At 43.0% G+C, this 25,788-nt stretch overlaps 1 protein-coding gene across 1 annotated transcript; it reads left to right on the plus strand.

Moving 5' to 3' along the window:
• The first annotated feature begins 4,263 nt into the window (after positions 1–4,263).
• Positions 4,264–24,062, plus strand: TRIB2 (tribbles pseudokinase 2). Its single transcript, XM_040427329.1, has 3 exons — positions 4,264–5,461; positions 7,398–7,690; positions 22,952–24,062. Exons 1-3 carry the CDS (start codon positions 5,192–5,194, stop codon positions 23,418–23,420), a joined length of 1,032 nt encoding a protein of 343 aa, XP_040283263.1. The 5' UTR covers positions 4,264–5,191; the 3' UTR covers positions 23,421–24,062.
• Positions 24,063–25,788: the final 1,726 nt, after the last annotated feature.

A 25,788-nucleotide genomic window follows, 5' to 3' on the forward strand; every position in this document is an offset into this window, starting at 1 on the left:
CAGGCATTTAACCTCAAATTGGCACAGTTTTGCGCTGCAATTATCGGGTGCATGTTTGTTACATTTAAAAAAAAAAAATTAAAAGTAAATTCATGTCACCTGTAAAAAAACACGCAGCCAATAACCGCGCTTCAAAACAGTGTCAATTTTCGGTAAAATGCGTGCGCTTTTGTAGCAGAACAGAAGCATAATGAAAGAAAAATAAAACCAAGAAAAACAATACAAAATATCTAAACCAGAATATATAAGAGAAACCCCCCTCCTTCCGGGCACCATTACTCAGGAGACATTTATTAGCTTCCGCGGTGCGGTTTACACATCAGGGCAGCGCACAATTAGCAGTTAATAAAGCAGTATTACGGCGTACATTACACCATCTTTCCTGGGAGTTTACGGACAAGGTAGACGGGACCCTCCTACCTAATTACTGTGCACCTAGCACGTCTGGAAAGGAATGGCAATAGGTTGGAGCGAATGTCACATTATTTCAGGCAAATCAGAAAATGCGAGCCTCCCCTGCTGTATTAGGGTCCATTCACACCACCGTATTGGTGGGTCCGCATCCGTTCGGGTGAATGTAGTCTTACTCTCATGGCTCCCATGCTGCCTGTCTCTACTGTTCATGGAGGCCGGACCTGAATATGTCACGTACCAGACATCGACTCTTGTCCTGCAGTGTAAACATATATCTGTATGGAAATATAAAACCATATATGTATGGAGAAACAGATAGATAGATAGATAGATATGAGGATGAAAAGATAGATAATAGATAGATAGATAGATAGATAGATAATAGATAGATAGATAGATAGATAGATAGATAGATAGATAGATAGATAGATAGATAGATAATATATAGATAGATAGATAGATAGATAATAGATAGATAGATAGATAGATAATAGATAGATAGATAGATAGATAGATAATAGATAGATAATAGATAGATAATAGATAGATAGATAGATAGATATGGGATAGATAGATAGATAGATAGATAGATAGATAGATAGATAGATAGATAGATAATAGATAGATAGATAGATAGATAGATAGATAATAGATAGATAGATAGATAGATAGATAGATAGATATGGGATAGATAGATAGATAGATAGATAATAGATAGATAGATAGATAGATAGATAATAGATAGATAGATAATAGATAGATAGATAATAGATAGATAGATAGATAGATAGATAGATAGATAGATATGGGATAGATAGATAGATAGATAGATAATAGATAGATAGATAGATAGATAGATAATAGATAGATAGATAATAGATAGATATGGGATAGATAGATAGATAGATAGATAGATATAGATAATAGATAGATAGATACAATATTATGGATAGATAGACCGACCTCTTCTGTGTGGGGGCACTATGGAGTCATTTGACAATGATGGGGCACTAAGAGGGCTTTACTACTGTGTGGGGGCATTAAGGAGGCATTACTACTGGGATACTAAGGGCACAAATTCTGTGTGGGGGCTCTTAGGGGTGATAATTACTATGAGGGGGCACCAAGGGAGCATAACTAATGTGTATGGAGCACTAAAGGGGCATTATACTGTGTGGGAGCACAAAGGGCACTGGGCAGGGTTGGGCATGCTTAGATATGCATTGGGCGGAGTTAGAGGCGTGGCTTAGTGTAAAAATAAAATGCTGCATCGGGCTACTGATATTGTCCCTCCTTGGGGTTATTAAAATATGTGAGGTATCACTAAAATGAGTGGAATCGGCAGAGAAATGTCTAAAGGTGCATTTACGCTGTGCTGACGAGCAGACAATTATCGGGAGGAAAGCGTTCCTTCCTGATAATTACCTGCTCGTCGGTGGAGGCGAGAGCTGTATTTACATGCAGCGATCCCCTCCACTGTACTCGGCGATGGCTCCACCATCTGCTGCCCTAGAGGTGAAACACATTTTGCAAAAACTGACATACAAAACACAGTTTTCACTGGGCTGTGTGAATACGCCCCGATACTTGGTTAGGCCTCATGCACACGACCGTGCTGTTTTTTGCGGCCTGCAAATTGCGGATCCACAAAAAAATGGATGCCACCCGTGTGCCTTCCGCAATTTTCAGAACGGAACAGGAGGCCCATTATAGAGATGCCTATTCTTGTCCGCAAAACGGACAAGAATAGGACATGTCTCATCATTTTTGCGGGGCTACGTAACAGAGCAACGGATGCGGACAGCACACAGAGTGCTGCCCACATCTTTTGCGGAAATGAATGGTTCCTTATACGGAATCAAAATACGGCCCGTATACGGAACGCAAAAAACGTTCGTATGAATGAGCCCTTAGGAAGATTTTTTTTTTTTTACAAGTAAAACCTTTCCACAGCTTGACGCAATAAAAACACCCCCATAAAGGGCTTTCTAGGCCGCTCATCATCCCCACACGGTGACTTACTCACCTACCATTATTAGCCTACGAGTACCACCCACCTACCATCTGATGGGTATGGGGGCAGCCTGACACTCGATGGGGTCAACACAGTTTACATGAAATCTCCCAATGGGTTTGGTGAGCGGTGCCCAAGGCGTCTGGCGGCCGCTTATATGCCGCTCCCTAGTAGAACAATGTGTCTATTGTTAGCTTTAAGCCTCATTCACCAGCCGCACCTGGTTTTTGGCTCAAAATCACTGATGGAAATCACTGACCGAACACTGACGTGTGAATGAGGCATAAGGGGCACTGGTCTTGGTACTGACAGGCACTTTGGGTGGTCACTAGGACACTTATGGGAACACTCCGGCGTGCACTTCTACGGTCTTTGGTTTAGTTCTGCATCTTGAGGGGGTACTGCGGCTGCTTTTATAATGGAGGCTCTGTAGCTGTGTCTATTATGGGGGTACTGAGAGGTCAATGTGAGTGCACTGAGGCGGTCTAATAGTGGTAGATAGATAGATAGATAGATAGATAGATAGATAGATAGATAGATAATAGATAGATAATAGATAGATAGATAGATAGATAGATAGATAGATAGATAGATAGATAGATAGATATGAGATAGATAGATAGATAGATAGATAGATAATAGATAGATAATAGATAGATAGATAATAGATAGATAGATAGATAGATAGATAATAGATAGATAGGAGATAGATAATAGATAGATAATAGATAGATAGATAATAGATAGATAGATAGATAGATAATAGATAGATAGATAGATAGATAGATAATAGATAGATAGATAATAGATAGATAGGAGATAGATAGATAGATAGATAGATAGATAGATAGATAGATAATAGATAGATAGATAGATAGATAGATAGATAATAGATAGATAGATAGATAGATAATAGATAGATAATAGATAGATAGATAGATAGATAGATAGATAGATAATAGATAGATAGATAGATAGATAATAGATAGATAGATAGATAGATAATAGATAGATAATAGATAGATAGATAGATAGATAGATAGATAGATAGATAGATAGATATTAGATAATAGATAGATAGATAGATAGATAATAGATAGATAGATAGATAGATAGATAATAGATAGATAATAGATAGATAGATAATAGATAGATAATATATAGATAATAGATAGATAATAGATAGATAGATAATAGATAGATAGATAGATAGATAATAGATAGATAATAGATAGATAATAGATAGATAGATAATATATAGATAGACAGATAGATAGATAGATAGATAGATAGATAGAAGATAGATAGATAGATAGATAGATAGATAATAGATAGATAGATAATAGATAGATAGATAATAGATAGATAATAGATAGATAGATAATAGATAGATAATAGATAGATAGATAGATAGATGATAGATAGAAGATAGATAGATAGATAGATAGATAGATAGATAGATAGATGATAGACAGACAGATGATAGATACTAGACTTTTATCCCCACCTTATAACGCACAAACCACTGCACTATTTTCCCTTTACCTAGAAAGCATACATCAGCCGCCTCAGCATTACCTGCGCCTGCTCACCCCACGCGGAGGGATACTGCTTTTTAATGCTCTATTTCCTTTAGCTACAGGATTAGAATGAGTGGAGGACACAGGACGAGATCAGTGCGGCTCCGATGGGCGGGAAACGCTCTCTGCTGATTGACGGCCGCTTTGGCCTATCAGAAGAGAGCCGACCGGCAGAAAGGGGCGGAGCCGCTCCCCATTGTCCCGTTGCCCCGGCCAGCCTGTGCACTGAGCCGAGCGGCTGACATTGAGTAGTGAGGCAGCGTAAGAGGCGCACACACACACACCGGCTCCAGGGAGAGGTCCCCGGCCACGTAAGTACTGCACACCGAGGAAGATGATGTCTTGCTGAAAGGGATCGGCCTGAGCCATCCCTTCTCCTCTCCCTCCTACCTCTGCAGAAGATAAGGAGATCCCATACACTTACCCTGCAAGGAAAGCTTCTGCTGCAAGGCATTCATCTCCCACCCTGGACACAAAGCCCCACGTCGCCGGCTGCAGTTGTCTTCTTCTGCTGGAGTTTTCACCGGCCACCATTCATCTGCTCCGTCCTTGGTTGAACTTTCCTGTGCAGGGCTCACCCTATTGTCCCCCCATCTGATGTGCCACCTTCGCCGGGTGCATGCCTGCTTCACCCACTGCTGCTATTCTCCTGCAGGACTCTAGAGCACCTCCATTGCCCGGGCTCCGCACGCCATCTACAGTTTACACCAAGCCAACTTTCTTATTGTGAAGTCGGACACCAGCTCGTGTGGCAGGAGAAGAACTGAAGATTGGTATTTTTTTCCTCTTGGGATTGATATTTTTTTGAAAAGCAATTATATTCAGTAAAATCTACCTTTTATTTTTTATGAAAAAAAGGAGAGGATTTGCACAAGAACTGGCTCCAGATGTTCTAGACCTCTCAAAACCCAACGTTCTGGATCTCTCAACTTCTGACCTTCTTCTAGAACCTCACACATTCGAGGAGTTCTACAAAACCTCCAGAGAAGCTACCATCTAGCTGCCTTACCCCCCAAAAAAACCCTATTTTCTTCCACTCAAGACCTATTTGCTATTGCACAAACCTTGACATTGTCTCTACTTCAGAAAGACCACCCCATCCCCCAACTAAAGAAGCACAAAGTCTTCAGTCAACCCCCCCCCCCCCCAAATAAGCCTTGGATTTGGCTGCTCTTTCATACCCATGAACATACAAAGATCGAACCCTATATCAATCACAAGGTATGGGAGATCTAGGAATAAAACCCAGGATTTTGAAGAGCTGTCATCCATAAGGTGCACAGAACCCAGCCAGAGCTTCAGCCCCAATCTCGGCTCCCCAAGCCCCCCAGAGACTCCAAACTCGTCGCATTGCGTTTCCTGCATTGGGAAATACTTATTGTTGGAGCCTCTGGAGGGAGACCACGTTTTTCGAGCCGTGCATCTGCATAGTGGAGAAGAACTGCTCTGCAAGGTACATGATCCTTCTTGTCATCACCCTCATGATTGTTAGCGTGTAAGGTTTTGTCCTCCTACCATTTTGGTTTAGTCTTCCTCCACACTGGCAACTGTGAATGTAGACCTAACCGTTGGGTTCTGAAGATCAATCACCTAGAAGGTTCTTTTTGGGAATATCCCTTTTAAACAAGAGTCTGCAGGTGTGCAGATAACTACTTGGTAGTCACAAAGGTAAAAGAAAAGAACCTGCTTTGATCTTCCATTTGCTACTAGCTGTGGACACAAAGACCCTTTAGAAGGGTTCCTGGTGGCACCTAAGCGGTAGATCAAATGAGCCATTGTAGACACCGGCATCCCCAGGTGCCTTTTGATAATTTTTTTCTTTTTTTTTTCTTTTCCCAAGCTCCATTATTGCCGTGTCGGCAATATTTGGAACCCACCTAAGCAAACTCTCTCCCTCTGCTTATGTCATCCGGTTTCCATTCATTGTTTGCCTTCATCCTGTAGAACATCCAAAGCTTCTCCTCCATTCATTCATTCATAAACAATGGGAGTTGAGTGATGTAATTGCAAACTGTAGACAGCCACATAATTCCCCGTGGAGGATAATATGGCAGTCCATTCTGAGGGCTTTCAATGGGAGACTTGATGTCATGCGGTAAACGTATTTATGGAGAGGGGGGGGGGGGGGGGGAGGTGGACTAATAATCACCGGTTGTGAATGAGTCATGCTTCGCCCCTGTTTATGAATGCTCTTCATTCTTCTTTTTTTTTTTTTTTTTTCTTCGGCTGAAGTTTGTTGAAATTCAGACCCCAGAGTTGCATAAGCTGCCTGGGGAGCGGAGTCCCGGCCTTCTGCAGAACGTAACTTTATGCCGACATCTCCAAAACCTATTGCATCTTCTGTGCGTGTGCAGTGCTGGTGACATATGGTGCAATTTTTGGACATGTTGCGGTGCTGCTTTAGCATGCTGGCACCACTGTGACGTTTTGAAGCTTCGGTGGTGCTCGGATGGGAGTAAAAGGCCTTCTAGGTCAGACTGTTTCTTGCAGTGTTGATCCAGAAGAAGTCCAAAAAACCAAACCTGTTGGGTCCAGTAGCCAACCCGAGGATCCATGAATACATTGCCCCTACCTGTTCGTTTGGATCTGTAGGCGCTGCCTATGGCGTCCCCAGGAGGTGCTTGTATGGGCACCCTATTATGGGCCCATACAGCCTAGACCTGGAATATTAACTCCTTCATGGCCAATTCAGACCTGATCCACGTCAGCCGAGGGTTCTTCTGGCCTTCAGGTTGCGGTCATGTGCCAAGGTTTATTACCCTATGGTGTCTAAAATCTGCCACCTGAAAGCAGCCTGTCTGCAGTATTCCGAATACCTAGGAACTAGAGCGCTTTATACCAGGCATGGGGTCACCGACAGAGTTTTATTGAGCTCTGCGCCCTGGCTTCAAAAAGTTGCAAAATGGGGCTTTGCACCTTTTTGGAGCTTATTTGCAAAATAAATAAATAAAAAATAATAATTAAAAACTGACCGTTTACCACACACACTCCAGTTTTGAAAGGTATTTGGACTGTCCAGCCGATGTTAGCTGGACTTATCAATTGCAACTTTTTGAAAAAGTTGCAAAAATTGTCACGTAATGTAAAGGGGAGGAGTAACATCTCAAGACGGAAGATGCTCCATATTTATCAAACATCAGGCGATATTTGGTAATTTCGGTGCAAATTATGACCGTGCAAAAGTGATGTGAAATATCCCCCCTCATGATACATCTCTCCCCTGGTGTATGGCCAGCCGGGTGCAGACCTGTTCTAGCCAGCACCATACGCTTGGCTTCAGGAGGCACGGGTCCATCTTTCTTAAATTTCCAGGCCACGTGAGGCTCCTGTCTGCTGCCACTCTTGTCTAAATCCTTTTGTTTCTTCCCTCCCCCCTCCCCCCCTTGCAGGTTTTTGATATTCGCTGCTACCAGGAGTCCTTGGCGCCCTGTTTTTGTCTACCTATACACAGCAACATTAACCAAATAGCTGAGATCATTCTTGGAGAGGCTAAAGCCTACGTGTTCTTTGAAAGAAGCCATGGGGACATGCATTCTTTTGTTCGTACCTGCAAAAAGCTCAAAGAGGAAGAAGCGGCCCGGCTGTTCTATCAGATCGTGTCGGCCGTAGCCCACTGCCACCACGGAGGAGTGGTGCTGAGGGATCTCAAGCTTAGAAAATTCGTCTTCAACGATGAAGAACGGTAAGCACTTCTTGGGTACTGCATGCAGATGTAGCAGAGCTGAATGGGCAGATGATGCAACTTGTAGGCTCCGCTACGCCGGTGTGAGGCACAGGAATGTGAGTTGTTTTTTCAAAATGTTTTGTATCTTTTATGTGTTTGTTTTGCTTCTTTTTAGCCTTAGAAACATTGTTACCAGAGGAAGGAGCAATAGCACAACATCCTCACTAAGGCCTCTTTCACACGTCGGTGAATCGCGGACGAGTCCGGTCCGTGTTCTGCACAGACCGCTCCTGTATCCATGACTTTAAGGGGTGTATTCACACGTCAGTGGTTTTCCGGTGACCGTGGGTCCGTGCCCTATTTTATTTTATTTTTCCCCTCACTCACATTATAGTCTATGGGTCTGTGAAAAATGCAGACACGTCCATGTTTGGTCGGTGGTTTTCACGGACAGTTGGTAGGAGATGCCCTGGATATTTATTTTCAGCCTAGCAGTGGCTTTGGACTATGGATAAGGCTGCTTTCACACTGGCGTTTTGGCTTTCCGTTTGTCAGATCCGTTCAGGGCTCTCACAGGCGGTCCAAAACGGATCAGTTTTGCCCTAATGCATTCTGAATGGAAAAGGATCCGCTCAGGATGCATCAGTTTGCCTCCGATCGGTCTCCATTCCGCTCTGGAGGCGAACACCAAATTCTGCCTGCAGCGTTTTACTGTCCGCTTGACGAAACTGAGCCAAACTGATCCGTCCTGGCACACAATGTAAGTCAATGGGGACGGATCCGTTTTCTCTGACACAATCTGGCACAATAGAAAACGGATCCGTCTCCCATTGACTTTTAATGGAGTTTATGACGGATCCGTCTTGGCAATGTTACAGATAATACAAACGGATCCGTTCTGAACGGATGCAGATGTTTGTATTATTTGAACGGATCCGTCTGTGCAGATCCATGACGGATCCGCACTAAACGCGACCATCTTGTCACGGATGTGTGAGAGAGGAATTCAGGATCAGCTAGCGATCGGTGGGGGTAGAGATCATATGTTTAGGCCCCATTCACACGACTGTATTTTTGGGTCCGCCTAAGATCCGCATGTCTTTTGCGGATCGCACACGGGCCCATTCCTTTCAATGGGGCTGCGGACAGCACACCGTGTGGCCATTCTGCTTCTTGCAAATAAGGTAGAACATGTCCGTTTTGCAGACGAGAAGAGGCATTGCTACAACGGGTTTAGAAAAAAAGTAAGTAAATAATGCAGCACGGACGTCCTCTATTTTTAGCGGATCCATTTTTTTTAATGCGAACCACAAAATACGTGCGGTCGTGTCAATGCACCCTTATCCACGCACAAAGGGCATAAAAACGCACCAAACGTGGATGATGGATGTGTGCAAGAGACCTAATTCTATATGTAATAACTGTGTTTTATAATGGCGGTAACGAGATGCCGTAGGCAAGAGTCCTAACCCTAAGAGCTTACAGTCTAAACGGAATATGGGGTAAAGGTATATTGCCCTTGGTTACTATAAAGTAAAGCTAGCAGAGTGGAGTCTCCCATAGGATACTGCAGTCGGCGCGCGCCGCGTGTGGAATGTGGGGCAGTAAACGCGTCCGGCCACAGGTTATCCTGTCACTTAGTGCATGAGAAGCAGCGTCTTCCCGCGGGGCAGATATCAGGAATGAGGACGCGGGACTGTCTTTTAACTCCTTTATTTACCTGCACATTCGTATGATTTTATTATTTCTATTTAAAAAAAAAGTACAGTATTTGATTCTTGACTACTGAATGCAGTAGCGCTGAGTTTGTCAGTTTTTAATATCGCAAGGTTATCCCAATGGCATTGGGGGAAAAAAAAAATATATATATATATATATATATATATATATATATATATATATATATAACCCTAGGGATTTTACATAAATCTGCGGGTAAACCTGCCGTATCGCAGCGCGCGCAGCCCGAAGGGTTAAATGACAAAAACTCAGCCACGCTGCCTCGAAGTCTTACGGGCGCACGCGCCGCCTCCCTGATGTTAATCTCCTGCCAGTGCCATCTTTTACAAATAATCCATTTTATTTTCCGTCCTGTCTCCTTTTCCCCTGAGCATTGGACATAAAACGTGCGCGGCGACCTGAGCGAATGATTACAGTAATGGCCTATTTAGTCGCGTTTGAAGATTTGACCTTTGTGGTTAAATATTCTCCGCGTGATGCGGGCAGAATATGATGGTGCAGTGAATCTCTGAATGGGTATTAGCTGTGTCTTTCCCCCCGGTGGAAAGTCCTACCGTAGAGCAGGACTATAGACCGTAAATGCCTTGTATATAATGTACCAGTTCCTTTTTAAAGGGGTTGTGAAAATCGGACATCGTATAGTACGTGACAAACTCTTTCTAACAAAGCTAGATCCAGCCCTGTACCTCACATGGATCCAGAGATCTCCCCATTCATTGCTTCAATTGCTCTGCTAGATTTATTTCACCCTGGCAGCTCAGGGGGCGTGTCCTTTCTGCTGCAGCTCTTTCCCTGTAACGGCCACAGCTTCTAACAGTAGATATGGCTGGTGACACTTGAAGTGACCCCCTGAGAAAGGGAGACATGAAATGAGGGGGAAAAAAAACAAACTGCAGGTGGCGCTATACAGATACATTTTATGGAATAACTGTTTGCTATACTACATTTTTAAATTGCATGCAAATACAAAAGTATTCAGATCCAGCAGGTGCTGATTTGAAAAAAATGAAGAATATTTCTCGGGGTACAACCCCCTTTAAAGGGATATACCAATCTTAAAGAGGACCTTTCACCGATTCTTACCCTATGAACTAAGTATACATACATGTGGAGCGGCGCCCGGGGATCTCACTGCACTTACTATTATCCCTGGGCGCCGCTCCGTTCTCCTGCTATGTCCTCCGGTATCTCCGTTCCCTAAGTTATGGTAGGCGGAGTCTGCCCTAGCGCTGGCCAATCGCAGCGCAGAGCTCACAGCCTGGGAGAAAAATAACCTCCCAGGCTGTGAGCTCTGCGCTGCGATTGGCCAGCGCTAGGGCAGACTCCGCCTACCATAACTTAGGGAACGGAGATACCGGAGGACATAGCAGGAGAACGGAGCGGCGCCCAGGGATAATAGTAAGTGCAGAGAGATCCCCGGGCGCCGCTCCACATGTCTGTATACTTAGTTCATAGGGTAAGAATCGGTGAAAGGTCCTCTTTAAGCTGTCCATACACATTAGGCCGCATTCACATGACCGGTCCGCCAGCCGTGTTTACCGGCCGGGTGCGTGTCCTATTTTTTTATTTTATTTTTGCGGATCAGGCGCACGGAGGCGGAAGTGCGCGATCGGCAAAAGACTGGGCGTGTCCTATACCTAGCTGCAATATACAACTCGAGGAGTCCGCACCATGATGCGGCGTGCACACGGCTGGTAAATGGATCCGCAAAACACTTGCGGTCGTGTGATTGCGGCCTTAGATTTAATGGCGTCAGAACTTGTCAGTATGACTTTCCTACCAAGTGATGTGTATGGAGGGGCTTGGGGAGAGAGAAGGATCAGGCTGTTTGATTTCAGCATGCACAATCTTTTTGTCCTCAGGGCAAATTAACCGCCATCAGAAGTGTCTCCACCTCTGTGCACACAGATCGCATACGCCAGGGATGGCCAACCTGCGGCTCTCCAGCTGTGCAAAACTACAACTCCCAGCATGCAAAGACTGCCTAAAGCAGGGCATGGTGGGAATTGTAGTTTTACAACCACTGGAGAGCCGCAGGTTAGCCATCCCTGATATACGTACTGGGGGGGGTCGTCTGAGCTCAGTAATGTCTGTGGCTAGCCTTAGACTTTGGCATAGCCACAGGATGTGGTTCCAATCTCTGGGACCTGCAGCAGTCTCCAGGGCAGGGGGTTCTCCGACTTCCGTCCAACCTGATGAAGGGGTCACTAGCTTGCTGGATCCAGGCAGAGACTGAGGTGGTCAAGCACTTGCACCGCTCTCTACATTTTCTTCTATGGGAGTCACTGGAACGTGTGAATATACTGTAAATGTCGGAATACCCCTTTAAAGGGAACCTGTCATCAACTTTATGCTGATTGTACTGAGGGCAGTAGAAAGTGGTGACAGACGCGCTGATTTCAGCGGGGTGTCACTGAACCAGCATCATCATTGCAGCCCAGCCCTCGGTACGGTCAGCAGACAGTTAATGACAGGTTTCCTTTAGGCCTATTGCACACGACCGTATGGCTTTATAAGTATTTTGCGGCTTGCAAAAACTGATCTGCAAAAAATACGGATGACATCTGTGTGCTTTCCGTTTTTTTTGGCGGAACAGAACATCTGGCCCCTAATAGAACATTACTATCCTTGTCCGTTATGTGGACAATAATAGGACATGTTCTACCTTTGAACGGAAATACGGAAACGGAATGCATACGGAGTATATTCTTTTCTTTTTTTTTTTTTTTTTTTGCGGACCCATTGAAATGAATGGTTCCGTATACGGAACGCAAAAATCGGAACGTAAACGGGGGGGGGGGGGGGAATGTTTGTGTGCAAGAGGCCTTAAGTTGTAGTCCTCTGTCCATATCTGCTTCTGGGAAAGCTAGACGAGAATTATGACCGCCATTACAGCTCACCCAGCTATACCATTCTCCTAAATAGCAAATCTGCTGTGTTTGAGGTATTGGATTTCCCTGATCCAGTATTTCATCATAACTAGGTTCTTCCCAGTGGCAGCCATATGTTCCCCTCGTCAATGAGGAGAGCCACAGGTCTAGCTGATCATATGAGGACCTAATGGTTGTGTTAATTTTCATGCTTTAAAGGGATTGTCCCATAAGGGCAACCTCTGTCTGTAACTCGTATTAGGAGATAAGGATGTCATGGCGAGTCTCTTGCTTTGGACTACCACTATGTGCCAGTACGTAGAAACACTCTGTTAGAGGTTCTCCCTCGGTAGCAGTATATGGACCACCATTCATTTGATCCCACTGCAGAGAACACATGTGGCTGGACATGGCATCTTCTGGTAATACCCACTGCTTGATGAGGTCCGAGAAACTGGACTTGTGACGATAGGGTGATCACAGCCTGCTTTTTGTTTGGGTTCCTTAACAATAGGTTGGTAGCAAGGTACCCTCTTGCTGGGGGCCACACCGATCTGCTGTAATCAACTAGTGTACCATTTCCCTGCAGCACCACCACAGGTGATTCCAAGTATTACACAGTGCCCTTTTGAGATAAATGCATACACTTGACCTCCAGAGTGAGATACATGCTTTGTACCAGCCTTCTAATCTGGCTCATAAATCGGGGTCTGGATCAGCCCCCCATATTAATAAATATGTAGTAATAATAAGGTATTTAAAAATGAATTTTCAAAACCTTACTACAACTTCAACTCAGAAGACAGATTCTTGGTATATCTAGAACAGGGGTCGGCAACCTTCGGCACTCCAGCTGTTGTGAAACTACAATTCCCAGCATGCTCCATTCATTTCTGTGAGTTCTGAGAAAAGCAGAGCAGGTATGGATGCTGGGAGTTGTAGTTTCACAACAGCTGTAGTGCCGGAGGTTGCCTACCCCTGGTCTAGAAGATTTAGTCCCGTCTTGTTTCCACAACCTTGACTATTTCCTCAACAATCTCAAGCACATAATATTTATTCTACAATTTCGGGCTGTCCTTCTATGGTCTTGTTGTATCGTTGCACAGTTCAGTGTGTAGCAACGGTGACTAGGAAGGACCCTTCTGGTTTATTTTATGTCATAACTGCATAATCCATTCCCAGGCCTTCAAAGCATCCAGAAGACATAGGGGATGAATGTGTAGGGGAGGGATACATGGGTACAGTAAAAGTGAATGGAGGTTAAGATCACAGGTGGATAAACTTTAGCAGATATTCCACTGGTTTGACCTGAACTTCTAGTTCCAAAAGATTCTTTCTGGATTTTATGTAGATCATGGCTCTAAAGTCAAAGCTTGACATTTCTGGAGGCAGGGATTTGGTCCACCTAAAATGTACAGCCTGCTTAACATTGTGTTGGCGGCTATGGAAGTTCTCATTGCTATTTGGATCCAAAACTATGTGAGATTGGTCCACCTCTGTTTCTGATGTCCCATGGTTTTGAAATCTTCTTCTTTTATAAGGCAGGTTTCCAAGACCTTTATGATGGACAGTTATTAGATCAATGAGAAATATCTATTTCATATCAGTTTACTGAAATCTTAGACCCCTTTAAATGCTTGTGGCGCTGAAGACCTGTATCTGCCTGGATCTTACAAAGTCATGCCAACACCAGTGGAACATTGAGTTTTTGATATACTTCAGAAGCTTTCTTTATCTTTCCTTCCCAAGAAAGCAGGGTGGATAAAAATCAATGATTTTTTTAAAAAAAAATCGGATTTTTTTTTAATTTAAATCGGATTTTTTTTATATAAAATGCTTTTTGAGGAAAATATATTACCATCCAAAGGTTATTCCATCATGAAATAAAGATTAGTTTTTCAATTATGTAGAATAAGGCTGTGCGTGGACTCCCATATTGTTGAATGGATTAGGCAGTGGCTGAGGGACAGACAACAGAGGGTTGTAGTCAATGGAGTATATTCCGACCATGGTCTTGTTACTAGTGGGGTACCTCAGGGATCTGTTCTGGGACCCATATTGTTTAATATATATTGCAGAAGGCCTCGATGGTAAGGTGTGTCTTTTTGCTGATGACACAAAGATTTGTAACAGGGTTGATGTTTCTGGAGGGATACACCGAATGGAAAAGGATTTAGGAAAACTAGAGGAATGGTCAAAAATCTGGCAACTAAAATGTAATGTTGATAAGTGCAAGATAATGCACCTGGGGCGTAAAAACCCAAGAGCAGAATATAAAATCAGTGATACAGTCCTAACCTCAGTATCTGAGGAAAGGGATTTAGGGGTCATTATTTCAGAAGACTTAAAGGTAGGCAAACAATGTCATAGAGCAGCAGGAAATGCTAGCAGAATGCTTGGGTGTATAGGGAGAGGCATTACCAGTAGAAAGAGGGAGGTGCTCATGCCGCTCTACAGAGCACTAGTGAGACCTCATTTGGAGTATTGTGCTCAGTACTGGAGGCCATATCTCCAGAAGGATATTGATACTTTGGAGACAGTTCAGAGAAGAGCTACTAAACTGGTACATGGATTGCAGGATAAAACTTACCAGGAAAGATTAAAGGACCTTAACATGTATAGCTTGGAAGAAAGACGAGACAGAGGGGATATGATAGAAACTGCTAAATACATAAAGGGAATCAACAAGGTAAAAGAGGAGAGAATATTTAAAAGAAGAAAAACTGCTACAAGAGGACATAGTTTTAAATTAGAGGGGCAAAGGTTTAAAAGTAATATCAGGAAGTATTACTTTACTGAGAGAGTAGTGGATGCATGGAATAGCCTTCCTGCAGAAGTGGTAGCTGCAAATACAGTGAAGGAGTTTAAGCATGCATGGGATAGGATAAGTCCATCCTTCATATAAGATAGGGCCAGGGGCTATCCATAGTATTCAGTATATTGGGCAGACTAGATGGGCCAAATGGTTCTTATCTGCCGACACATTCTATGTTTCTATATGTGTAATTTTTTGGGTAAATAAATTCCATTAATCCATTCACAATGTCATGCTCTTCCAGAGGTTTTTGTAAGATTATTGGGCAGTTTCTCTGCCTACAATATATTATCACAGATGCTTGGTTTACTTTTGCAGTTCTCAAAACTGAATTTGACTCGGCAGAGATCACATGCCGCCTCTTCTTCACAGCAAAAATGTTATAACATGAACAGAGTTGAGTAAAATACCTTAATCCTAACTTCTACAAAGCTATGAATGCAGAATCAAACTAATATGAAAAGTTGTTTAAATTTTCATCTACTTGCATATTATAAGTTATACCAGCAAGAATTAGTCTTTATGTAGAAAACTATGATTTAAATCAAGCCTTACTGACTAGTGATTTAAATCATGATTTAAATCATTTTGATTTAAATCAAATCCACCCTGCAAGAAAGTATGGCACCATTTTACATCAAAGGGCGACCATACACCATAGATGGCTGCCAACCAAATGCTGTTCCTCCCAACCTCTCATACATGATCACCTAGGCCAAGCAGACGTGTATGGTCAACGTGGGGGGGAGATGTTAGCTGCTGATGGTAATAAATACTTTCGTGTGTATGAGCACCTTAACAGGGTTATCCGAAGATATAAACTTATGCCTTACCTACATCATAGGAGATATGTCTGATCAGTGGGTGGAGGGTCTGACCACTGGGTACCCTATCAAGAGAATGGGCGTTCTGTGAAGTGGCTAATCGACCATGCATGTTGCTTCTTCATTCTTCTTTGCGATAGCCAAGCTCTCTTTTCAGCAGTCCCATAGAGATGAATGGAGTGACAGAATGCATGTTCGACTGCCGCTCCATTCCCACGAGGGGTCACAAGGCCTCTTCTTGTGATGTGGGGTCCCAGCAGTCCCCCCCCCCCCCCTCACCAGTTTACATCTTAGAACAAGGCATCCCCTTTAAGGTCAGACAGTATGCAAAATGGAGAACCTCAAGTTGATCACTCGTCTGTAGCAAAGCCTATTTCATTCACAAAAGCTCGGGCTAATTCTCATGGTTGCCTTCAAAGTAATTATCCAGTTAATAATTTTATGCCCTTGTATATACCTGCGCCAGGTATTTCCACATTTCTCTGGCACTAAACCTGTTTTCCAAGTGATTACTTGGCGTTCGCTATACGCTATAAAATCCATGGAAGTTTTTGAACTCCTGTTTATCTGTTGAACATTACCGATTTATGAATAGAATGCAAGAACTACAGTAATGACTGACATTTTCCCAAGCAGAGCATCAGTAGAGAAACCGATGGGGGAGGGCTGTCTGAATCATATAGGGAAGCTGGGCGACGACCCCTATGGGCATTGTAAGGATTGCCTTTAGTGACTTTCTCGGTTGCCATGTATTCCTATGGTAATGGATGGTATTGTGTCCAGGCAGGAATGTCTCTGTTTTCCTTGCTCGGTGTGAAGCCAGCTCGATCTAATGAGCAGTCTCCTCTGGATTCCTTTGCCTTTAACAATGCCTTTCTTGTGTCATTTATGGCAGTCAGCTGATTTACTTTTAGTAGTGCTAACCTCCACGACCTCGGTCATATTGAATAGAGCACAAACAGGGCTGGAGGAAATTGTTAATCAGCTTCAGCTAGAGTACAATGTAATCTGGGTTACATAAAATCTGATGATGTGTCAGCTAAACAGGGCAGCAGAGTGCAAAAAAAAGGGCTTCCTGCTCCGAGTGAGGTTCTCGATGGATTTAGGTCACCACTGGTTTTGTGTACAAACTCTTTTTGCATAGGACTTTAGCAATTTGATTGTCGTGGGCGGCGAGGCCTTGCTTCCATATGTGACTGCTCCCCGGTCTCCTGGGAGAACTTTTTGGTTGGTTTCGGGTAATTTGCTATAGAAAATTCCAAAGGGTTGAGTCCTGTGTGGGGTTATAGTAATCCAGAATTATTTTTGTAACCTTCTTTCAAAATCAAATTGATTTCCCTTTTTATTTCGTTAGTTCCACAGGTAAATTAGAATAGATCGCCACATCAAGGACTCTGGTGTAGGTCTTCCAAAAATAACCCCCCCCCAGAAACCGCATCACCCCTGTCCATATCTGGTATTTCAGTTTAGCGCTATGTCATTGTAGGTGACTAAGCTGATGCTGCCCATAGACAAGAGTGGCACTGTTTCTGGATCTTGAAGCCCTGTTTTTCTGTGATCATCGTTAAAGGGGTTGTCTCATGACAGACAATGGGGGCATATCGCTAGGATATGCCCCCATTGTCTTGCATGTGCGTGTCCCACCGTTGGGACCCGCACCTGTATCGAGAACAGAGCCCTGAAAGTAAAGAACGGCGCACTGCACATGCGCAGCCACCCTCCATTCCTTTTCTATGGGGCCGGCGAAAATAGCACCATTGAAGTAAATGGGAGCTGTGGCCGGTCATGCGCGGTGCGCTCCCATTCACGTCTATGGAGAGCCGCCTTGGTGGTGGCCGGACCAGAGTCCTCCAGCCACCACATTGCAGGGCCCCGTTCTCGATTATAGGTGCAGGTACCAGCGGTGATGAGGGACATTCACCACTAACTGTTTAATTAGTCTTAAGAATGGTAAAATTGAATTGTAGGCCAACTTATTCACTTATCACTAATAGTATTTAGTATTTTCTATTATACTTTTTGTTTTTCATTTCTTTTAAAGCAGTATTGAAAGCTATACCCTAGTAATATATGTTGCTCAACCGCTTCTGTATTCATGTGGTGAGATGGACTCATTCTTGATCAGTAGAGGTTCCACTGGTCAGACACTTATCCTGTAGATAGGGGATACAAAAGGGATTTTTCAGTTTGCATCAACGTCCTTTAAAATAATCCTTTTATGAAGGTAGCTGTAATTTTGTAATGTATTTTTTTTTTTTTTATTACTGTTAAGGCTCCTGTCTCCCGTTTTGGGCTGTGGTCACATGACCATGTCCATGTAGCTCTTTCTTATTTCCTGTGAAGTTCTGTCCATACAGGGGCAGTGATGGGGGAGTGTCTAAAAACTGGGTGGGAGGAGCTATAAACTGGCTGGGTGGTGCTGGAGGTGTGGTTGAGGAAGGAGAAGTGCATCATGGGACAGGAAGTGCTACAACAGCAACAGGAAGTGCTACATACAGGATGAAAACAAACTGGAGGGATTGGTTTACATGGAAAAACTGGTCAGGAGAGCCCATCTAAATCCCTTTAAGGCTAAAGTTGTGCATTTTGTTCTGGCATATAAGCCCCTTACAAAATACCGTAACTTTTCTGCTTGGATCATCAAATTTTTTTTTTATTATTTTTTAATTTTTTTTTTAAGATGTATAAAATATTAATACTCCATTTAGATGCCTTCCCGGGTTGAACTCCCCACCATAATTTACTAATTTTGTCCTGTGTCCTCTGCTGCGGGGAGTATATCACCAGCTCAGGCTGGATGAAGGGCGTTCTGCTGAGTCCACATTTAGCCATATTGTGACAGCAGTCCACACTGCAAAGTTGGTCTATGAATAAATAAGCTTTGTGTTGGGGAGGGGGGGGGGGGAGGCCATTTGCAGCAAGTGAAGGATATGATGGAACCTGTCCGGTCAGCACATTCCTCTATGAGCAGTGTGTAAATTTGATCATTGCTCAGCATTCTGTGTGTGTGCCACGCTGAGCTGTGCGCAATAAGCATTCTGACACGTGTGGCCTTTTCTTATAGCAGACGCTAGGTGTCCATGCACTACTGGAAACTATTTTATATATTTCATTATCTAAATGGACATTCCATCTACAGAATGTGCCGGGGTTAAACGAATCCCTCATTGGATGCCCCGATTTGCCAACAGAATACAGATTTATGCAGACTTCATACTGTCTTCTCTTCTGTTCCCCCTAGTGGCATTAAATCTGTAAACTTGCAAACTATTTTTGTAAACCCTATTAAAGTGGCCGATATGATCATCCATGGACATCAGCAGATCACAACCTGAAATGTTCTCATCTGTGAACTGCTCCTCGGGAACGATAATTGAGTTGTCTGCACCTCCAACCACTACACAAGAGTTGCGCTTGTTCATCGGGTGATCTGCGGAACCTTTAGACTGGCACATTATTAGAAACCTGTGTTCTAATTGTCCCAAATATTCTGTATGATCCAGCAGTAGATTTCTAGGCTTATTGGCTATGACTCCTGGAATTTAGAGTCTGGCTATGGACACAGCTCTTGGTTACCCTTGATGAAGGGTCTACCAGACCTCATAGGCATTACTTCATGAAAAGATCCCTTCAATAACCCCAGGAAACATGCCTAGGCATTAACTGGGCAGCCCATCGACTTCAGTGCTGGCCTCCTAGATTTATAACGGTCTTCTGCTAGGTCCACCCCTGACGTCATAAGTTTTTATGATGTGTTACTGAAACATCTGTGATGTCATCTTTTCTAACATTACACACTTGTAGACTTGTGATCTCTTTATTGAAGGTGAATAGTTCATCATTTGTTCTGATCTCACACCTACTATAGTTAATTGGGTGCTTCCAGTCACGGCTGGATACAAGCCAGGAGCGAGAAATACCTTTGGAAATTTATAGCCGGTGCCTGTTTCCTTGGCTCAGTTTATTTTTTAGGTTTACGGATGTCTACCTGGGTTTAGTTGTCCATTTGTTGCTTGAGTGCACATGTAGGTATGGACAGCTCCGTAGGGCAGTGTGAACTGGTGACGACAATTTTATCATAGCTTCCCTGGAACTTGGTACCTTAGTTAGACCTGTATCACTGATACCAGGCTGACAACCGTGTCACAAGCATGTCAGGGTCATATGGCAGGCACTCATTAGAGTGAGAGATCGGTGAAAGTTTTTTATTTTTCTTGTTTTGTTTTTTTTTGCCTTTTCTGTGATTGGATGTTTTAACCTTCCTTTGACACTTAACCACAGGATAGGTGATAAATGCATGATTGCAGGTGCTCTGACCTCTGGTACCCCCAATTATCACGAGAAGGTGTGGGCCCCTATCCCACTGTGACTACCACTCTATTAATTTCAATGGGACTGATTGAGAGAGACAGATCGTACTCCAGTGGCACAGGTGAATGTTGGTTGAATGATCTTGAGACCCAGGTCTCCTGCATACAGGAAGAAGATAGGATTCCTGTCCATACGATGACCTTCTTTTGTCATTGTGATGTCATGACTAGGTATCGTCCCGTACTATTACAAGCATACGTTCAGGCGTGGACTGGCCTCAGTGGACCTCTAGTTCCACACAAGTGACACATGTCACTATACAATAAACTGTCTTCACTGCATATAAATAGACAGAATACAACATCTCAACCAGGCTAGGTTCATACAAAAACTGGGTAGATTATTCGAAGAACTATCCAGATTATTATTTAATATAATAATCTTATTATAATATTATCGGGAGGCTGAGAAGACTTGTAGGCACAGAGGCAGGCCAGCTGCTTTCTTTTTCATCAAGGACATTCCTTCTCAGTCACTGTGTGGACTCCTTTAATCAATCATCTTGTAGCGTCTTGCTGTTGCCTACCACTGTGTGAGCATGTAATACTTGCATCTCTCTGTATGGTGGTCCCTCAGAACAAATTTTACTGGTGGGCCCAGGGCATCCTAGTCTGACACTGCATACATTACACGCATTTGTAGGAGTATATCATGATACATTTTAGAAGGCCAGAGCAATGCTCTTCAATGGGGATATTTTGTCCTAGAGGACCTACCATGGGAGCTACCAAAGCAATCATGGAGATGTAGTATTAGAGCACTGGCCTGAGAGTTGACATTGGGCGTATGGACAACCTGTTTAAAAGTTGATTGTTCCCTTATGTCTCTAAGGAAGAAGAGGTAGCGGCCCCTGTAAAAGGCTCTTCCACCCCTGATTTAAATTTGCCTTATGTACTTTTTCTGTGTCCTCCTCTGCTTCGAGATGGTGGACACGCATTACCTGACTTTTCATTACTGTAGTAAATATTGTTTGACTTTGGAGAGCTGCAGATACGTGAAGGCATTACCAGATCTTTAAAGATGAAACTGAATGCAAAATGTTTTCCATTACCAGTGAGGGAAAACCACAGAAGTGCAGCCGTAATTCTTAGAGACGATATCTACCCCTTGGTTTCCTTGGAAACAGGCAGGGAAATCCGTGAAAATAATACAACGCTGTTCGAGATGCCTCCTTCAGTTTCTCCCCCCCCTTAGAAATATTCTGGTGGGGCTTCTAGGAGGGGACATTCGTTGTACACCTGTCCATGTTATCAAAAGCCCTGTTTAATTAGCGAAGAACACTGATTGGAATTTGATCTTGAATTACGGTCTCCAGTATCGGGGGGGGGGGGGGGGGGAATGCTGAGGTGTTGATCTGTGAAATGGTTTTCAAGCAATTTAATTGATCGAGTTGTTTTTGCTACTCTGCAGACATCTATAGAGCGTTGACTGCAGCAATTGAATTCCCTATCAAAGTGTCTTTGTCTTGGATGGGGATCCCTGTCTGTTACCATGGCGACAACGATGCGTTTCCTGTTTTCTAAGTGCCATGGCTGCCTCTGATTTAAGCTTTGCGGTTTCATTCACCACTCATGGGGAAGCATTCACAGGCTCAATTGCTTCCTCTTTTGACATGCTCCTGACTTCAGCACTGAAGCAGAATCTAATCCGTCATAGTATTGATCTAGTGCATCCCCCAATAAACGGAAATGAGAGATGCCTTCTATTAAGGGCGTACTGAGGGCATGTATAAATGTATAAACATATGTTGCTGTCATCTCCGGTTGACCTTTTTATAAATAGAGATTATCTAGAATGTCATCTGTCTGGTCCTTCAGGGTTCTCTGGAGCTTCTTCATGGTTGTATCCATCCATCTCATTGCTCATTCTCATCCAAGAGTCATTGTCTGTCTTTTTCTATCTCCACTATAAAAGTAAAGTTGACAAAGACAGGAGTCCATCTTGTTGACCCAGCCAGCCACCTGCCTCTAATGAACGGGCATAAAGTATATAAGATCCTGCAAGATGGGCTTTCAGACTCGACTGAGAACTCCCAAGATCTGCTAGGTCTTTCCTAAAGAGGAGTTGTCGCCTCTCCTGACATGTCTGTTTTAGTAACTACTTACACTCCCCATTTGATAACCATTCTGGAGCATCTCTTTTTGAGTTGACAATTCATTCATAACCTTCTAGTAGAAATAATAGGGGAATGGTACAACATGGTCATAAGAACAGATGCTCCAGAGTTCAACTAGTTACTAAACAGACATGTCAGGAGAGCAGACAAGTCTTCTTTAAGCTGCCCATACACTTTACATTTGACTCCCCAACCCACCAATCTACTGATGGGAGTGTCCCATCTTTCCCCTATGGCAGATGTCGGGGGTAAAGAAAGGTTGGCCATGTTGGATTTGAGCATGCCGATCCTTTGTCCTCAAGGGAGATAATCTGCCAGCAGAGGTGGCAGCAGGTAGTTTCCCTTTCTCCCTTTTTGTTTGTGGGGGATGGGTGGGATTAAGGTTCCATCTTTATATGCTGGCACCTAACTTTACACACTATTCCATCTTTTTCCTTGGTGTGTTCTCTATTTGTTTTTTTTTATATTAAGCCCTCTTCAATGCTTTATTTAGTTTTTAACTTATGAACTGAATTGAGTCCTTCTCTCTCTTTTTTTTTTTAGGACTAAGGTGAAACTGGAAAGCCTGGAAGAAGCCTACGTTTTGTCAGGAAACGATGACTCTCTTACAGACAAACACGGTTGCCCAGCTTACGTGAGCCCAGAAATCCTCAACACGAGCGGCAGCTATTCAGGCAAAGCCGCCGACGTTTGGAGTCTAGGCGTCATGCTCTACACCATGTTGGTCGGACGATACCCATTTCATGACATTGAGCCCAGCTCCTTGTTCAGCAAAATTCGGCGCGGGCAGTTTAACATTCCAGAGACACTATCCCCCAAGGCGAAATGCCTCATACGTAGCATACTCCGTCGGGATCCAACAGAGAGGCTCACATCTCAAGAAATTCTGGACCATCCTTGGTTTTCCACAGATTTCAATGCATTGAATTTGGGATATGGTGCAAAGGAGGTGTCCGATCAACTGGTGCCTGATGTCAATATGGATGAGGAAACTGACCCTTTTTTTAACTGAGCACAAGACTTTCCTATTCGGTACTTGAGGTGACCATGGCCACATGAAGGAGTCCTTCCGGACTTTTAGTATTCAAAATCTCTTATTGTCCCAGGATGGTAGCTGGTAAAAAAAAAAAAAGGCTACACTGGGCTTCTTGGGTTTTGAGAAGACAAGTCTGCAAGGAACTACTCTACACATGTAGCATTAAGGCTGCTATACAGTTAGTCTTTTATTTTATAAATGTGTTTTTTTTGTTGTTGTTTTTTTAACTAGCATGGATACAGTGTAGCTTCACCCTGTACGGAGCCAAGGAGACTGCACACGCCAATTCCGGTGCAGCTTTGTCACTCCTGTTAATAGTCATTTTAAAAAAAAAAAACATTTTGTCTGTTTTTGCCACGCACATCCTGGCATCGCACTGTTAAATTTTTTTATTTTATTTTTTCTTGTGCCATTGTTCAGGGAAGGTACAATTGGCCCTTTTTTTTTTTTTTTTTTTCTCTCTTGATTGTGCCAAATTGGTACAGTGAGATAAAAAAATAAAATTAAAATTAAACCAAGTTGGATGCACTGACATAAAAAAAAGTGCGTTAGTGTTTTTTTTTTTTTTTTGCCTATTTTTATCTCCTCTTATTTTGTGTAATTCTTAATGACTTGGTATTCCCGTCAGGAAATGGCATTTTAATGCTTTTGTTCCCTTAAGGCCTTGTTCACACTTCAGTGTTTGGTCAGTGATTTCCATCAGTGATTTGTGAGCCAAAACCAGAAGTGGAGCCTCCACAGACATGAGGTAGAAGGGAAAGATCTGCTCCTGTTCTGTGTTTAGAGCAGCACCTGGTTTTGGCTCACAAATCACTGATGGAAATCACTGACCAAACACTGAAGTGTGAACGAGGCCTAAGGGGAAGTCATTCATTGAACAAGCTGTTCAGTTCGATGAGATGGCTACAGGAAGCTGTCAGACTCCTGGAGGCATTATCGCTTTGCTTGTGGCAGAAAAGATCACCTTTTTGGGAAAAAAAAAAAGAAAAACAGGGTTTTGGCTTCCATAAATGCCACCTTGCACTTATAGCCAGGAGTACACACACACACACACACACATATACATATGTATATGAGATAAGCTGCAGAGCCATCCTTATGGGGTGGCCTATGAATAACTCGTCTCCCACATCGGCCTCATATTTTAATTTTAATTATTTTTTTTCCATTTTGGGAGAGTTTATTTTAAATAACATTTCAAAGGAAATAGTTTTATAAGCTTATGACTATCCACTAAGGTCTCCCCACCCCCTGTCCGTTCCTTCCCATCGCCCCTGCACGGACATGCATTAAGTGCACCTTTTGTATTGTCAAGAATTATTTATTTTCATGAAAATGTCACAGTAGTGATGTATTAAGCCAGTACTTCAATTAAATTACGGGTTGACTTACAATGACATATTACATGCTGTACTTAAAGAGGACCCGTCCCCGCTCCTGACATGTCCGTTTTAATAGCTTTACGCATTCCCCATGTAATAACAATTCCGGAGCATCTATTCTTATGTCTCTCTATGCCGTGCCATTACTTTATTATTCCTGCTAGCAGTTTGCCATGAAGGTCCAGATGGGTTTTACCATATTTTTTTAAACTTTTTTTTTTTTGGGGGGTGGGGGAGATGTCCCTTGCACAGTCTGACACTCATTGGATAGTGTCAGATGGTGCAGGGACCCCCCCCCCCAGCTGGATCTTAATGGCAAACTGCTAGCAATTCAATCATAACTTCTAGTAGGAATAATAGCGGAATGGCACAACATAGAGTCATAAGAATAGATGCTCCAGAACTGTTATTACATGGTGAATAAAACAGACCTGTCAGGAGAGGTGACTGTCCTCTTTTTAATACTTTTTTTTTTTTTTCGTGTGTATTTTGGCGCTTTTTACTTTTTTTCTTTTTATGTTTTTTTTTTTTTATATATATAATTTGTATTGACTTATAACAGGCATTTCCCACCCTCACCACCTCTGTATTGCTATATAATTAAATATAAGCATAACTATATTTGTGTTTCTTCCCGTACCTCAGTTGTTCCGATTTTTAACCTGCTTGTATCTGTTTTGTGAAATGGTCCCGTTTTTTGGGTAGGTACATGTAGACTTCTAAGTATGTAAATGTTACTTGAATTTGTGCTTAATTGTAGTATGTGGCATGTGTGTACAGCTACTTGGCATTTGAATTCTGGGGGGAATAAAAAGTTAGCCTGCCCTTGTGGGAAGATTTTACTTGATTTTATTGCCCTTTTGGACCGTACATGGTCTAATATTCTTGACTTGTAATTGACAAAACTGCAGCCGACCTTGGTTCTATTTTGGTATCTCGCGTTAAAGGGTTTCTGTCACCTG

The sequence above is a fragment of the Bufo bufo genome, chromosome 4 (genome assembly GCF_905171765.1).
Source record: "Bufo bufo chromosome 4, aBufBuf1.1, whole genome shotgun sequence".
Classification (NCBI taxonomy): domain Eukaryota; kingdom Metazoa; phylum Chordata; class Amphibia; order Anura; family Bufonidae; genus Bufo; species Bufo bufo.